We start from the raw sequence: 16344 nt of genomic DNA on the forward strand, positions 1-16344 counted from the left end.
AGTCCTAACCACTGAACTGCCAGGGAAGACCCTTGGGCTCTGCATTTCATTTGAAAATGCCCATCAGTTGAGACTTTTGGGGAGGTGATGGCCTCACACTGGGCAACTGGCCCCTGGGGTGAGGTGGGTGATGAGGCAGGTGGAGAGGGGGCGCACGCCTTCCACCAGAACCAAATCATACTGAAGGAAACCCAGGTGATGGATCTGTCCAAATAAGATGGCAGGGGTCGCTGGAAGGAAACAACAAGCGCCCCCCCCACTTTGGGTTGGTGTTGTAGAAACATCAGAACCAGAATTTCCGGGTTCTCTTTCCCCTGAACGTGGGTGATTCTGACCAGAGCCAGGAGGGAGTACTTCTCTCACTGGACACCCCCCACCTCCTAAGTCCACACCTTGCTCCCCAGTAGGACTGAGCTGTCCCTCCAGCCTGCAGCCTCTCCGCTCCCTGTGGGGCCAGAACGAGGGGGTATCCCCCAGGAAGGGGCCTTCAGGCTTGTTGCCTCACTGTCCAGGACCTTCCTGACTCTTCCTGGGTCCTTTCCGTGGACGATCCCTCCTCACCAGCCTGGGTCCAAAGGTCTCAGAACCCAAGGATGCTTTTAATTTTAAAATTTTTCTTAAAAAAAGCCTTTCTTTCTTTTTTAAAAAAAGATTTCTCTTGATGTGGACCATTTTTAAAGTCTTTATTGAATTTGTTACAGTATCATTTCTGTTTTATGTTTTGGCCGTGAGGCAGGTGAGATCTTAGCTCTCCCACCAGGGAGCGAATACACATCTTTTGCATTGGGAGGCGAAGTCTCAACCACTGGGACTGCCAAGGGAAGTCCTCCAAGGATACTTTTAAAAATTGTCGTCAAGTAATTCCTTCTGCAGCCCTCAGGGGAAGTCCCTCAAGCAGGTTGCTCTCTTTTCTGTCACCTTCCTCACCCATACCCCAAGCAAAACCAAAGAGGCCCATTTCCACTTGGACTTGGCTCAGAGACCTGCCGCGGCTGTCAGATGGGGCAGCGTCTTTTCTCAGAGACAAGGAAGCCTGAATGGGACACGTTTGCATCTTAGGTGTAGGAGAGAGTTCTCCGGTCTTCCTTGGCAGGAAAAGCCAGGCAACCTTTGTCCTCTCTCCTGTTGACAGCTGGACAACCACACCAAGAGGCTGTTCTGTTTTCCTCCTTTAGATTTGTCATGAACAGGTAACACTGACGAGGACACGGGGGTTCTTAAGTGTGGGGACGTGGAGCCTTCGTCTAAAGCCTTAATGTATTGGCAGCAATTATTAAACCACTTATTGGATGTGGCCCTTTGATCATAAGCTGGCTTATCTGACATGTGCCACCTGCAGGCAACACATCTGTCTTTTAAAGGCAGACCCTATCACACGATGATTCAGGAAGAATTTTTAAAGACTCCTGATTGGTCCCATCAGGGAGGCAATAAAATCATATGTGGTCATAGTGTGGAGGAAAAGTTTTCCTTCTCAATAGCTAAGTGTTATTATTATCTCTCTGTAATGACTCAGATTCTTACCCCGCCTGGACTCCATGACACAGGTGACAATCAGAGCTAGTCCCAACAGTATGGGTAAAGCAATTAAAAAAAGAAAGAAAGAAAGAAAGAAAAGAAAAGCAAAAAGGAACAGAAGAAAAAAGAAAGAAGAAAAGAAAAAGTAAGGAACAAATGCGTCTTCCACCAACCTTGATTTTTCACTTCAGCGAATTCCTTGTTGTATTCTTCGAGAGTTTCCCTAAGTTTTTGGTTCTCCGTCTCAATGTCGTGCAGGCGCTGCACTTTGAGCTGGAGCTGCTGCCCAAGGTCCAGCGCGGGAACGGGATCTGCAAGAGAGGGACACAAGGGTCACCGTCTTCTGGACATGCTTGAGCCACCCTTGCAGAGGCTCGGAGCAGGCCACCTGGCTCCCAGGCCGTCAGCTTCCCGGGGCCCCGCTGGGTGGACAGGGTTCATCTCTGCAGCCACTAAGGGATGTTCAGGTAGAATCCAGTGCATGAGAATGAGGTGAGACTGACCACGGACTCCCTGGGATCTGCTCACTGCCCTGCCCTGGTGTGACGCTTGAAGGATTTTTCATTCCCTGATCTGCTAGGAAGAGAGAGAGATATGCATGGTGGCTGGTGGGGCGGGCAGGGGCAGTGTGGGGGAGCCCGGAAAAATCTCCCAGCACCCGTTCAGAGAAGGCACCGAAAGCCTCAGGTTTCTAATAATTCTTGTGAAGCTGGAAATGAGAGCTGCTGCCTGGAGAGCGTCTGCTCATCACAGAACACTTTTTACGGACATTTTCTCATTTGAGCCCTAGGACAATCCTGGGAGAAAGATGTGTGACATGTATCTCGTTCTTTTCGCAGAAGTCAGAACTTAAAGCTCAGGGAGGCAGGGTGATGAGTCCAGGTTTCCAGTTGGTTAGTGGGCAGAGGGCTTTCCCTGGTGGCTCAGTGGTAAAGAATCTGCCTGCCAGTGCAGGAGATGTGGGTTTGATCCCTGGGTCGGGAAGATCCTCTGGAGAAGGAAATGGCAACCCATTCCGGAATTCTTGTCTGGGAAATGCCGTGGACAGAGGAGCCTGGTGGGTTGTAGTCCATGGGGTTGCAAAGAGTCAGAATGACTTAGCAACAACAACAAGGGGCAGAGAGAACTCAGACCTAGATCTGTGAGATCAGTGATCATCCTTCCAATAAGGAAGGTCCCCTGAGGGGGCTCTTGAAAGACGATCCCCTCTTCAGGACAGGACCACTTTCTGTCATGGCCATCCTTTAACTGATGAAGCAGGCTCAGCAGACAGTCAGGATTTACAAGCTGGTGATCTGAAGACAGGAGAACCCCGAGTTTCTGCTCATGGTGGTTGTGCCTTCTGTGAGAGGCATGCCTGGTGACCAAGCCATGGTGACCGGTACTGGGCCACTGAGCCAGCCAGCCAGGAGGCCTCCACACTACTGGTCATAGTACAAACAGTAGGAGAATGGAGAGTTAGGCCAGTTATGAGAGGCCTTGTAGACAATTCAATGTGCTATCCACCATCATATTCCTTGCAAAACAACTGGATTAATTAGGTGAACCACTGACTGAAACTACCCATCCTGGCCCAGGCATGATAGTAACCACTTGACACGAATAATCTTACAACAGGAAGTCCTGATAAGAAACTAACAAGCTACCACCAAATGGAAGAATTCAGGAAGGGTCAAAAGGAGAGGGGAGACACCAGTCCATACCTCCTACCAACCTCCCAGAATCCTCGTAGGAATCCATCTTGGCAGAGCGAAGTGTGCACCACCAGGAAGGACGCTGAGTTGGAATGATTGCCCAGAAACCTGGGAACGGATCCCCTCACCATAAAACCTGAGACTCCGAGCCACGTGGCAGAGCAGTTCTCCTCGGCTCCCTACCCTGACGCTCTCTTCCTGGGTGTCCCTTCCCAATGAAGCCTCTTGCTTTGTCAGCCTGCGTGTCTCCTAGGAAAATTCATTTCTGAGTGTTAGACAAGAGCCCACTCTTGGGCCCTGGAAGGGGTTCCAATTCCTGTAACGGATTTGGACCTAAAATCGGACGCTGTGGACATGGAAATTTATGGTACTAGTGAGGTCTTTGCCTTTACCATTAATTTAGCACAAAATGGAGAGATATTAAATGTTCTTCTGGCATCAACTGGGTCTTTATTTTTATTTCTGCTGCACTTATAATCCACCTGCTGGGCCCCAGTGGGGCACTTCCTCTAGGACTCTCGGGCCCCATCAGAGCAGAAGCATACCCGAGTCTGCTGGGCTTAGAAGAGATTACGGAAGATATTTCTGGTATGGACGCCAGCATCACTTGTGAGACGGCTGCAAAGATTTAGTCTCTGGGTGAGGAATGCTAAACACCGAGCCCAGTGGATCAACAAGGGTATATATTCAAGCGCTCACTTAACTTTCAAATACCAGTGCTGTTAATTTTTCAGACCACCCCTGGTTCCTGGAAGGGAGGGCTTGGCCTACCACGCCTCAGTTGGCACAGCCACCAGGAGCCAGGAGTGCTCTGAGATGCCAGTGTCTTCGTGGGGTTTACAAAACTCAGGCCCCAGGGCTCGTTCGGTACAGCATCCAACACTGTCCACCACGTGAAACCCCAGTGGCTGGGCACTGATTCTGTGCATATATACAGCTTATGACTACATCACTGCTTTCTCATTTGTGGCCTCTCATGATTATTTTTATCAGCATTAAAATATTTATATCAAATTAGATCTCAAAAGCCATTTCAGGGATATGGTTCCTTATAAGTAGGCGTGGTAACAATACTATAGAATGAACATCCTCAGAACATTTCAGGTGCAGTTTTTTATTTTTAAATTTCAGTATCTTCCCTGGACACCTTCCTATGCCCTTCTCTCCCACCATGGTCTCATGCCGGGCAAATGGCCTGAAGGAGACAAAGCAGCAGGCCCTTGGCTCCCTCCACGTACGATGACAACTTGAACTTGAAACAGAGATCAGGGAAGAACTGAGGAGAAGGAGAGCCACTGTGCTTCTGTAGAATTCTATGAACGTCAACTCCTGTGGGTTTCCCGGCACAACTGCCAGTCCAAATTATATTTTTAAAGAGCTAAGCTAGTACACTGCCCTCCATCCCCAAAATTTCTGTTGACAACTCTTCTAGTCCATTCCTTTTAAGAGGCCAGGACCCACTGTATCTGCTTCGAATAAAAAAAGTTTCCCTCGTTTGATTCAGCAAGGAATTCAGTGACATATAAAAATCGCATGTACATTGTCAACTGAATGGTAACTAGGACCTTTAGACAAATTTTCAAAAGCATTATATTGTAAATGAAACTTCTAGCACGCTCATAATTATTCATTATGGCATGTATATTTAATTTAACATGATTAAAGGTTAACGCCTAAGTAGCAAAACTGGTCAAAGAATAAAGAATGAACTGGATTCAAACATCTCTATGCATTAAACTTCAAACTTTACTACAGTACAGTTGAATGACTCAACGCCTACAGCGTTTGAATATTGTTTTGGATTATGTAAAAGGCATTGCTAAAGTACCTCTTAGGCTTAATTTTTATTACTTGTATTAAAGGAACAGCTAATTACCACATGACAATATAATGACTCTAGCATGTTTGGGCTAGAGACCAAAACAATGAATTTCGGCATGCCAAACCCCAGCCTGCATGTTAATCTAGGGGAAATCATAGCTTTTTGTCTCGTTAATGATTTCCAATGCCATTTAAACCCCACACAAGTATTGTTAGGTCTTATTCTGAACGTCACAAGCCGCCCGTCTCAGCAGCTCCATTAGGGAATCGTCTGGGGGAGGTGAGAACACACACCCATCCGTGGAACAGGAACACACGAAATCCCTGCTACCTCCTAGTCAACGTGCTTTACTGCCACCGCCACGCTCCCGACGTGACAGACTTGCAAAGCGTTCTCCAGCCGTCTCATAGTTTGTTCCTGAAACGCTCTGAGAGGCATGTTATAGCTCATTACGCAACACAGGACTCAAAGAATGTAATTATGACAAACAACAACAAGACCATCGCCTGCATGTATGCAGCACCTTCGCCTAAGTACCTGGGACACTATCTTGTTAATTCTAGCCGTCACAGCCAGAGGTCGGTGGGGAGGGGGACCTGCAGCCTGTCAGGCGCTGGCGTCTCACCCAGGGAACATGGGGAGGAGAGAAGTCGGCCAGGCAAACAGGTATGCAAAAGTCTAATTAAGATTTCTGCTTCCTGGACCAGCAGCCGACTAAATTATACTGTCTCTTCAAGTACTAATATAACAAGTCTGTCCTAAGCATCTGTCTGCTCTGGGTAAGACACTGGGGTGGCCGTCCAGGTGAATCAGGCAGGCCCAACCTCACAGAGATAAACCATGTTCACAAACAACAAATGTAAAGCAAGAAGGGCCAAATGGAAGACCGTTTCCAGATGGAGAAACCGGGAAGAGGAGACCTTTTTTTTTAAGAGCCAGAGTTGAGACCCGTGGAGACTTTGGAGCAGTAAATTCACATGGAAGGAACAGCGTGGAGCTAGAAGCAGGGGAGGGCCAGGTGCAGCCACAGAAACAGCTCAGTCCAACTGCTGGCACCCACGTACACACTCTATGATATCAAGACTGTGCCAGGTGCTGGGGGGACATGACGGTGAACAAGACAAAATGCTTGTTCTCAAAGACTTGACATTCTACTGAAGCGAGGGAGACAGACAGACAGCAAACCAAACAAAACAGGGTGCTTGCAGTACTGCCAAGGGTGAAGATGAGAGGAGACAGGGTGTGGAGAATGGTGAATGGGTCCTGGAGACAGATGGACAGGGAGGGACTCTGAGGGGGTGAGCCTGAGGTTGAGATCTGGATGTTGACGAGGAGAGAACGTGAAGACTCTTGGTAGAGGGAATGGCCATGCAAGGGTCCAGGGATGGGCGTGAGGAGGCATATATAGGGCCTAGAGAGAAGCTGGTGAGGTATGATGAAAGGAAGGGGAAGCGGTAAAGGACCAGTTGCCAGAGGGGGAGACCTGAGTGCAAAGATTTAAAGAAAGATATGAACAAAAAAGAGAGGGAGAGAGGCAATATGAAGAAGGATCAAACTGAATTTCAGAGCTGAAATTACTGTGTCGGAGAAGCCCTGCTGCACGGCAGGCAGTGTGTCAGTCTCATAAAAATAGTGTCTAAAGTGAACTAAGGGCCTGAATTTGGATTCAATTCTATTGTGACGGACAAAGCCCTCAGAGAATAGGACTCTTGCAAGATGAGCCACTGAGGCATGAGAGGGAAACTGCAGTGCCACGAAAGGATTTGTTGGCTTTCTAGTTGCAAAGTATTTAAGAGTTTTAAGCTTAAAGATGAGTTAGACAATTTTCTTTTAAAAAGCTAAGTGTTCTAAATGAGCTGCCCTGTTCTGTGATGGCAGATGGCTATCAGTAATATGCTGCCTGGCAGACATTTAAAAAATATATAAACACATAATCTATGTCTTCGAAGTAAATGTGATGTTTTAATACTTAGTGAGGGGAAAAAAACTGCTTCTTGAATGAAACTCATCTACAGTGACAGCATTCTAAAAGCGGATATTTGGAAATGTTCCCATCGTCACATAAACTTATGGGCAAAGACAACACTGTCTACAAAAAAAAATCTCAATGCTTCATATCAAACAAGAGGGAGTAGAGAGAAATGGTTTAGAGTGTGGGCCATACTATATGCTATTGAATCCCAGTTCTGCCACTTTCTGGATGTGCAACCATAGAGAAGCTACTTAATGTCTCCATATCTTACTCTCTTCATCTATAAATTGGGCATAATAATTGTGCCAATAGCATTAAGTTGTTGTAAGGATTAATTACCATAATATGTGTATACACTGCCAGACTCGGAGTTAATACTCAATAGATGTTACCTATTATCAATTAACTCAAACCTAAAGAAATATTTGTCAAAAGGGGTTTCAAACCCATTTGTTGATAATATAAAAAATATGATATCTTCTGACTAGTTAGCAAGAAAAATTGAATACCAGGGTAAATAAAAATTCACTAGCTGAACTTCAACTAATATTTTCTTATAACTGGTATGCAGCTTTCAAAGGTAGAAATCATGTTTTTGTAAAGATCGCTAATAATGTACTGCTTTGGTTTGGTTCTATGTATCTTTGTGATTATCTTTTCCAGCCATTTATGGCAGCCATTGAAACCAACAACAAAATGAACAAAACTTGGGAGATTTCCATCGCTGGCTATGACAGATTAACTGGCACCAGACCTGACCTCTGGCCACAAACTGGCCTACTAGGCAATCTAAATGAAACTACCATTTACAGATGTTGAACAACCAGCAGAGCAGGATGGTGATCCCTGAGAGAGGGAAACAAGTAAGGTGAGCCCTGTGATCACCCTGACTTTCTGCCAGGAAATACCTTCTGGACTGCAGCATAGGCAAGAGGGAAACCTAAGCAGAGCATAATGGTCTTTCGGATTGAGAAGATAGATTTCAGAAGACCAGTAGGCTGAAGTGCCTGGAATTTATAGGGCAGAGCACTGGAAAGGAAGGAGATATGCAGAGAAAGACAGAAAGCTGCAGAGGAGTAATCTAAGATCTGTTGCTAAAAGATAAGGTACATACGTACACATCAGGTGAAACTCCACAAGGCTGGGCAAAGAACTGCAAGGAAGGTCTAAGTCAACAAGTCCTAGAGTTTGCAGAGTGTTTGGAGGCTTTTGAGTTACAACTAGCCTGAGAAGAGAGGCTTGTTGAACAGCCAGGACATTCAGTGGAAGACAGCAAAGGGCCACACCAGAGTGGAGGGCTAAGCTAATCCTAAAGTAAAGGCTAGTTTGGACCTGTCCCCAAAGGCATAAAGCATGTCTCTGAATAATTGAGTTGATCTGCAAGTAATTTAACTGCCTGCCCCAAATATTTCAACACTCTTAAGAAAGACAACAAAATCCAGTTAATAATTAAAATGTCCAACATCCAATCAAAAATTACTAGACATGCAAAGAAGCAGGATAAGGGAAAAAAATCAGTTAATAAAAACAGAACCAGAAATTATAAGAGATAATGGAAGTAGCTGACAAAGACTTAAACAATTATTATAAGCATGCTCAAGGATTAAAGAAAAACATGAACAGAACAAGGAGAGGAATAGAAGCTATAAAGAACCAGATGGAATTCTAAAACTTAAAATATAATATCTGAAATGAAAAAAAAAATTCCCTATAATGGCTTAAGCACATTAGACACTGCAAAATAAAAAAGATCATAGAACTAATCCAAAGCTATAGTCACAGAAACTACCTAAATAGAAGCACAGAGAAGAGATTGGAAAAAAAAAAAGTTACTAAAACCTCAGCAACTTGTGAAACAATAACAATCTGACATACATCTCCCCAAAAGGGGTGAGGCATGTATTGGAAAGTGGCAAAATTTTCAAAGAAAGCTATAAACCCCAAATCCAAGAAACTCACCAAGATCCAGGCAGAATAAATGCAAAGAACACCAATAAGCAGTCAAATTACTAAAAAGAAGAATAAAAGGAAAATCTTAAAAGCCAGATAAAAGAAGACTCCTGGGAAGACTCAGTAGTGTTGTCAATTTCCCTCAAATTGACCTATAGATACAGTGGAATCCAGATCAAAATCCCGGCAGCCTTGTTTGTACAAACTGACAAGTCAAGTCTAAAATTTATATAGAAACTCAATGAACCAAAACAATTTTGAAAAAAAACAGACCAAAGGTAAGGACTTATACACAATCTGATTTCAAAATTGACTAAAAAGGCACAAGAGTCAAGATATTACGATATTAACATAAGGATAGACATTCAGATCAATGAAATAATAAGCTGGACTTTAGTAAAATAAAACCTTCTGCTCTTTATATGGCAAGAAACTGGGAGAAAATATTTGCAGTGAATATATTTGACAGAGGACTTTTGTATCTAGACTATAAAAGTTAGAATTCAGCAGTAGGCCAAACAATCCAATTAAAAAAATGGGCAGGAGATTTAAACAGATCCCTTAGAAATGAAGTTCTATGAAGGTCCAAAAGCATGTGAATAACAATTTAGCATCATTAGTCACTGAGAAAAACACAAGTTAAAATCACAACGAAATATGCTCTCCACTCACTAGAATGTCTAACACCTAAAGCGCTGACAACAAATGGCGTAGGGGACAGGGAGCACCTGGAACCCCACACGCATTGGGGGAGGGGCTAAAATGACACAACTACTTGGAAAACCATCCGACGGCTTCTTATCAAGCTAAACATGCACCCACCCTATGCCCCAGGAATTCTAGTCCTAGCTATTTATCTAAGAGAAATGAGAACAGACGTCCACATACAGCTGTCCATGAACACTTACAGCAGGCTTATTCACGAGAGCCACAAATAGTTCAAAAGTCCATGAATAGGTGGATGTGAAGGCAAATTGTTTTACATCCACACAGTGAATCACCACTCCCCAGTAAATGTGGACGAATAACCCCCAACACACCACACTGAGTGGAGGAAGTCAGATGCATCAGAGTACCTACCCAAGGACCCCATTTATGTGAAACTTCAGAAATGATGAACCTAACCTGGGTTGACGGAAAGCACATCAGAGGTTGCTGGCATTTGAGATCGTGAGGGAACTTTTGAGGGGTTATGGATGTTCTGCATCTTGACTATCTGGCCACTGTATCAAATTGTACACAAAACAGGTGTTTTATTGTGTATAGACTATGCCTCAATGAGGTTGATTTTAAAATATATATATTTTTACTGAGAGCAAAATGTTTCTTTGTACTGCTAATAAAATGTAAATTTTAAGTCCTTTTGAGTCTTCATCACATCCTTCAAATTCTGTTTTTAGTACATGACTGGCAATGTATTTCATACACTGCTGTAATGACACATGAACATCATTTAAATAAATAAATAAATAGTATATATTGGGGGGGTACAAATTTGAATTTTTTTTTTACTGTTGGGGGACATGAACAGAAGTAGCTCAGAAAGTCCACTCAGACCGTGGACTTTGTAGAAAGGATGGACAGAGAAGGTGGAGTCAAGGTGGTGAGAAGTAACGGAGGCTTGTGGGTGAGTGGTCAGATTTGGGGTGCATCCTGGAGGCTGAGTCAGCAGGACTCACTGATAGATCAGCTCTAAGGTGTGAGAGAGGAAAAGGAGAACAGGGTGACCCCTGCCTTTGTGGCCAAAGCCACTGTGTGCATGGTGGTGTCATCTACTTTCTGGTGGTGGGGAGTGGGGGGCAGGGGGAGATGTCATCTAATTTCTGGTGGGAGGTAGTGCTGTGGGGGACCCTCTCCTGTGGCCACATGGCGTCTGCAAGCCTAACAGAGTCAGAGTCACCCAGGGAGAGTCTGGGGAACCCACACTCCTGCAGAGGAAGAGAGGGTCTGAAGAGGAGCATAATGTCAGAGGTGGGTTCTGTGGGCACAGCAGACTCTCAGATGAGAGAGCTGGCCAGTGGAGGGAGATGCCACCCTCCTCTGAGCACATGTGTCTTCTCAGTGAAATACGAGTCGTGCGGAGATCAGGGCTGAAGAAAGGTGTGAAATAGCACCTGTAAGGGGGATGCTGGGAATAAGGGTGGGGCCCGCCTGGGCTGCTCTGACCTCATGTAGAACGACCAGCGTGGTTCTGTAGGGACTTTGGGACACTGGTGTGGACGTCCTGGTCACTGTCACACCAACAGCCCTCAGGCAGGTATGTCCTGGGAGGAGGAAGAGGGCGCCGCAACCACATGTCGGGAGGGGAGCTGTGTGGCTGGGAATCGGGGCTCTGATTCCATCGGGCGGCGGGATGCTGGTGTGTGTGTGCAGGAGGGCAGCGGAATGCTGGCTGCTTCTCCTGTGAGGGACTGTAAAGACCCGCAAAGACTGACCCCCTGGACCCTAGTCCACCTGTGCGCAGAAGAGGGGGTGCGGCCCGGGAGCGCCAACCCTGTGACGACATCAGAACGCAGCAGACGCTCCCCTCCACCAGGGCACTCTGGGCTAATGTAATCATACGATTACATAATTAACCCAGCTGTCTCATTAAGAAAATCAACTGGAATTCAGGGCATAATTAGTCATACAGCAATTAGCATGCTGATGAGCAACTGATGAGAAGCTGTCTAGATAGCGCGTGTGCCAGGACCACCCCAGTCACGGCAGAGGGGGGAAGACGCCACCCCCGCCCCCCGCCCCCACTGCAAGCCAAGTCACCAAGTCACCACCAGTGAGTTCTCCTGCTGGGCTGGGGGCCAGGGACAGGAGTCCAGAGGGAGAACCCTGAAGGTGGGGCGGCAAGTGCCTCGGATGCCCATCTTGGCAGGCTGGCCTTTATTCAGTGCATGTGCAGCAGCTTGCTTGGCTTGCAAACGTTCCGCTCCTCGGGTCCCGAGTTTGTTTCAGGTTGGTCGAGGAGGGTGGAGAGGCGGCCTCCTCTTCCGGCTGCAGTCACCCCAGCACTGGTCAGAGCCTGACCATCCCCTGGCCCCTTCGGACCAGCTCTGGTCCTGCAGCCCAGCAGGGGGAATGGGGGCACCTGCAACCCACAGCTTCACTCCATGGCCAAGGCCCCATCCCTCTCCTGTCCTGTCGTGGAGCCGGTGGTTGATTTTCACGTGTAAATGGAGATGTTTCAGGAAGGGAACCTGAAAATGTGCGAAGGGTCTCCTGCTATCACGCTCCGAGGTTAGAGTTCTCTCTGGAGGGACCTGGGCACCCGTGCGCTGCTTGCCAACCCCAGGAGACTGGAAGACCCGGACTGGAGCAGCCTCCAGGAGCAGGCTGGGGTGGCCACATCACATGGCCTTCAAAACCGCCACCGAGATGCATGTCGGTGAAAAGCCTGGTATGAGAAGCAAGGGGGTAGTTCTAACAGATCTTAAAACTTCGCTGCTTTTTTTTGGCCAGGAGTCTTACTATGCATCCTTCATCAGGGGACAGACAGGAAGAAAAAAGACAGACAGAAGGAAAAAAGCCTGAACAGTGCTTCCTGGTTTTAACTGATAGCATGTCTTCACTTAAAACAGCCTGTTGGGCACAAAGGACTGGCTCACTCTGTTATTCTTATGTGCTTGTTTCCTTGATCGCTCGTGTCTGACTCTTTGCTACACTAGGGACTGTAGTCTGCCAGGCTCCTCTGTCCATGGGATTTTCCAGGCAAGAATATGGGAGTGGGTTGCCATTTCCTTCTCCAGGGGATCTTCATGACCCAAGGATTGGATCTGTGTGTCCAGTGTCTCCTGCGTTGCAAGCAGATTCTTTATCCACTAAGCCACTGGGGAAGCCCTGTTATTCTTATAGAAAAGAATTAAAAAGCGGCTCTCAGTACGGATGATGGTCCTCTTTTAGTTCTGGATGCTCAGATGTGAGGCCGATGGGGACCTTCTCCAGCAGAGACAGTTTCCTTAAATCCTGATGGAAACTTCCTGCCGCCCCGCAGCAGCAGCACCCAGGAGCAGGGGCATCTTGGTGTGGGTGCTGCAAACAGAGCAGCCTCCAAAACGGGCTCCCTTCTGCTGGTTTCCTTTCAAGACTTCTGAAAATGAACACTTTCTACTTCTGATTGCAGGCCAGTCATCTGAGGGGAATGAAGTGAGCTGGGCCAGTCAGGAAACACTGTGCGCCAGCAGTTTCCCGAGTCCATAAGTGTTTTATATCACTGGTAATGATAGAAAATGGCCACCCACTCCAGTACTCTCGCCTGGAGAATCCCACGGACAGAGAAGCCTGGTGGGCTACAGTCCATGGGGTTGCACAGAGTCGGACACGCCTGAGCACAAGCGTCTCATCATGGGCTCCCTAAGATTTAAATCTTAAAACCAACCCCTCTGGGCACTGCCTTTGTGTTTGAAGGGTTTGGGTCTATAGGGCCTAAACCATGTCTTAGCAAGGACTGAGAGATGACTCTCTGTTGGTGTTGGGGTGGGAGGGGCCCAGAGAGAACCCAGAAGATGATGAGAACCAGCAAAGACTCTGCCAATGGACTCTACACCGGGGCAGAGATGTTCTGCAGCACCGCTGCCCAGCTCTTCAACACTTTTCTTTCTAGGAACTTCTAAAAAAAAAAAAACAAAAACCTTTGCAGAGATGTTTGTGGGACTGAAAAGGCACAGTTGTGTTTTATACCAATTATTGCTGCTGCTGCTGCTGTTGCTAAGTAGCTTCAGTCATGTCCGACTCTGTGCGACCCCACAGATGGCAGCCCACCAGGCTCCCCCGTCCCTGGGATTCTCCAGGCAAGAACACTGGAGTGGGTTGCCATTTCCTTCTCCAATGCATGAAAGTGAAAAGGGACAATGAAGTTGCTTAGTCGTGCCTGACTCTTAGCGACCCCATGGACTGCAGCCTACCAGGCTCCTCTGCCCATGGGATTTTCCAGGCAAGAGTACTGGAGTGGGGTGCCATTGCCTTCTCCGTACCAATTATTAAGTGTGGACAAATACTCCACCCATTACTGCTTACGTTCTGATCTGGTTAACCTGCTACTAAGGGCTATTCAGCAACTAGGACTGAGAGTTAAATATTTTACAAATGTATGCTCCCACCCCTCCCCTCACCCTCTACCCGGATTGTGGAGATAGAGGCAAGCTCATCGTAAAGAATCTAAAAAGCATCAAGAAGCAAGAGCAAAGTCACCCACGCGAGGTTAATTCCTGGCAGATTATGCATACATACCATGGTAACTCTGCTCAGAACACAGTAAAAATTCCAGTTATGCAAGGGCCTTTAAGAGGAGGTCATTCCAGAATTTTCCCAGCTATCTGAGAGGGTCACACTCTAAGAGTGGAGACATTTACTTCTTCTTCCATTACAGTGAGGGAAGGAGGCTGCCTACTTCACAGGCTTTAACTGTGGGATATTCTCTCAAAGACGCTCCACAGTCTCACACCACCCGAGGGAGGGCAGGAGTCGAGTCTCAGCCTCATTTGCAACTTGGGTGGGTGGTGCTGGGCCTGGCACGTGGCTGTCAGAAATGTAGGCAGAGGGAGTGTGTAAGTATGACTTCGGAACAGCACACCTTGAACTTTTTCTTGCACTGCTGGGGCCAGTGTGGTTGACAGTCGCTGACCTCTGCTCTCACCCACAAACCTAGATTCCAGTGCACAAGGACGCTAGCCTCCCGGGCAGGGTGTCTGCTGCTGAGGACTCCCCGACCTGGGGCTTTGCCGGGTGTCCTCTCAAGTCATGCTGCTGGCAGAGGCTATGATTCTTTTTCCTCATGTGAGTGGCCATTAGCAAGTTAATATAAATCCCTATCAGAGGTTATTAAAATAAAAAATTTTAAATATTTGCAAGTGTAAGCTATTTGTACGTTGATCATATAAACGATGATACACAATCTGTGATAAGAGTCACAGATGAAGCCATTTAGGCTGATGATGTGAAACTATGACTTTATGAATCTAAATATCAAACTGCTTTACTACTGCCATGACGTTGACAAGGAAGGCAAAGGCCACATTCAACTAGAATAATAATGAGGAACAATGAGAGAATTGGTGACTGGAGGGTAACTTGGCACACTTTTCGCTGGTCTTCCTTTTAATTTTGTAAACCAGATAGAACCACATAAACAGTATTGTCATTTAGAGATGGATGAAGTAACACTGCATGAGCTGGGTCCTGGGCGAGAGCCATCTGAGTAGCTTTCCTCCACTGTCCACTCCTCTCCAAGTCCACCCCTGCCAGTAGAAACCCAGAGACCTCACCTCTCCTTTCCCATGCCACCTGGGATCCCTTTCTGATCTGCTTCCACACTGCAGTCAGGTTGACTTTTTCGTTGTGCAAATCTGATCACGTCATTTCCCTGTTTAAAATCCATCAATGGTCTGTCTGTGAGACAAAGTCCAGAACCCTTCATCTACTCCAGCGGCCTGGGCCCCTCCCTCCTGAGTCACTGCATTCCCTGACTCAGCTTGATGACGAGCAGGGCTCTTGGACTACTGATGGTGTCCTGGTGTGGATGATATGGTACGTGGCCACTCTCATCACCTCCCTCTCCTCCTCCTGCTCCCTGGGGCTCATTGCATCCTCTGACCCTGCCCTGTCCTTCCCCATCTACACTCTCTTGCCCAGGGGGCTCTGCCTTCAGAGCACTGCTCACACCTAAAATTCACTAATGACCTGTGTGATGACTTTTGGATGCCCACATTCCCACCAGACTCTCGAGTCCACAAGAACAGGAAGCTGTTTGTCACGCCTGCTCCCTGCTCCATCCCTGGTACTCAGCACCGTGCCAGGGGACAGCATCCTCAGTGCTGACGGGGCTGCTCCATGGAGCCAAGGGGCACAGCAGGGGGGAAAGATGGCATACGTTGGCCACAGTAGCAGGATGTTTCCGGTAATAACCTCAAAACTTGCGAAGGAATGAGGCACATCTGGCGACAAGTGAGAAGGGAGGTAAACATGAGCTCTTAATGGTGGCAACTGTTCAGGGGACACACCTGGACAATCATGGATTTAAATGTTTACTCAGTGTCTTTGATCTAAAGGAGGTTTTTGGAAGGAGAAATAGCACTACTTGCGATTTTGGATGTGGAAGCTGAGAAGAGGGAGGAGCTTGGTGACCCCAATGCTTCTTTTGAACAATAGAGCTGCACTGCTGGGGGAGGGAAAGGGCTGCGGCAGAGGGGGTCCCCTGCTCCATGCGTGAGGCTGGGTGTGTCGAGCTTGGGATGCTGGCCGGATAGCTACTTAACCCAACGCATTCTGGACATTAGTACCAGCCACAAAAACCCAAGGCCTCTGAAGTGCATGTGCTGGTTTGATGAACCCTGAGTGCTAAGTATCCTCTAGATGCTAAGCAGTCGTCTAGAGCACAGGCTCAGTAGGTGTGATGCACG

At 47.1% G+C, this 16344-nt stretch overlaps 1 protein-coding gene across 7 annotated transcripts in view; it reads right to left on the reverse strand.

Annotated features, from left to right (window-relative positions):
• The window catches only part of CUX1 (cut like homeobox 1), a 353721-nt gene that overhangs the window by 142244 nt on the left and 195133 nt on the right, over nucleotides 1-16344 (reverse strand). For all 7 annotated transcript variants that reach the window (XM_069571106.1, XM_069571105.1, XM_069571107.1 and 4 more), the window contains exon 5: nucleotides 1692-1829. In XM_069571106.1, coding sequence (XP_069427207.1) covers nucleotides 1692-1829 — 138 coding nt within the window. The remainder of the gene's footprint in view (nucleotides 1-1691; nucleotides 1830-16344) is intronic.

Source organism: Ovis canadensis, chromosome 24 (genome assembly GCF_042477335.2).
Source record: "Ovis canadensis isolate MfBH-ARS-UI-01 breed Bighorn chromosome 24, ARS-UI_OviCan_v2, whole genome shotgun sequence".
NCBI lineage: Eukaryota > Metazoa > Chordata > Mammalia > Artiodactyla > Bovidae > Ovis > Ovis canadensis.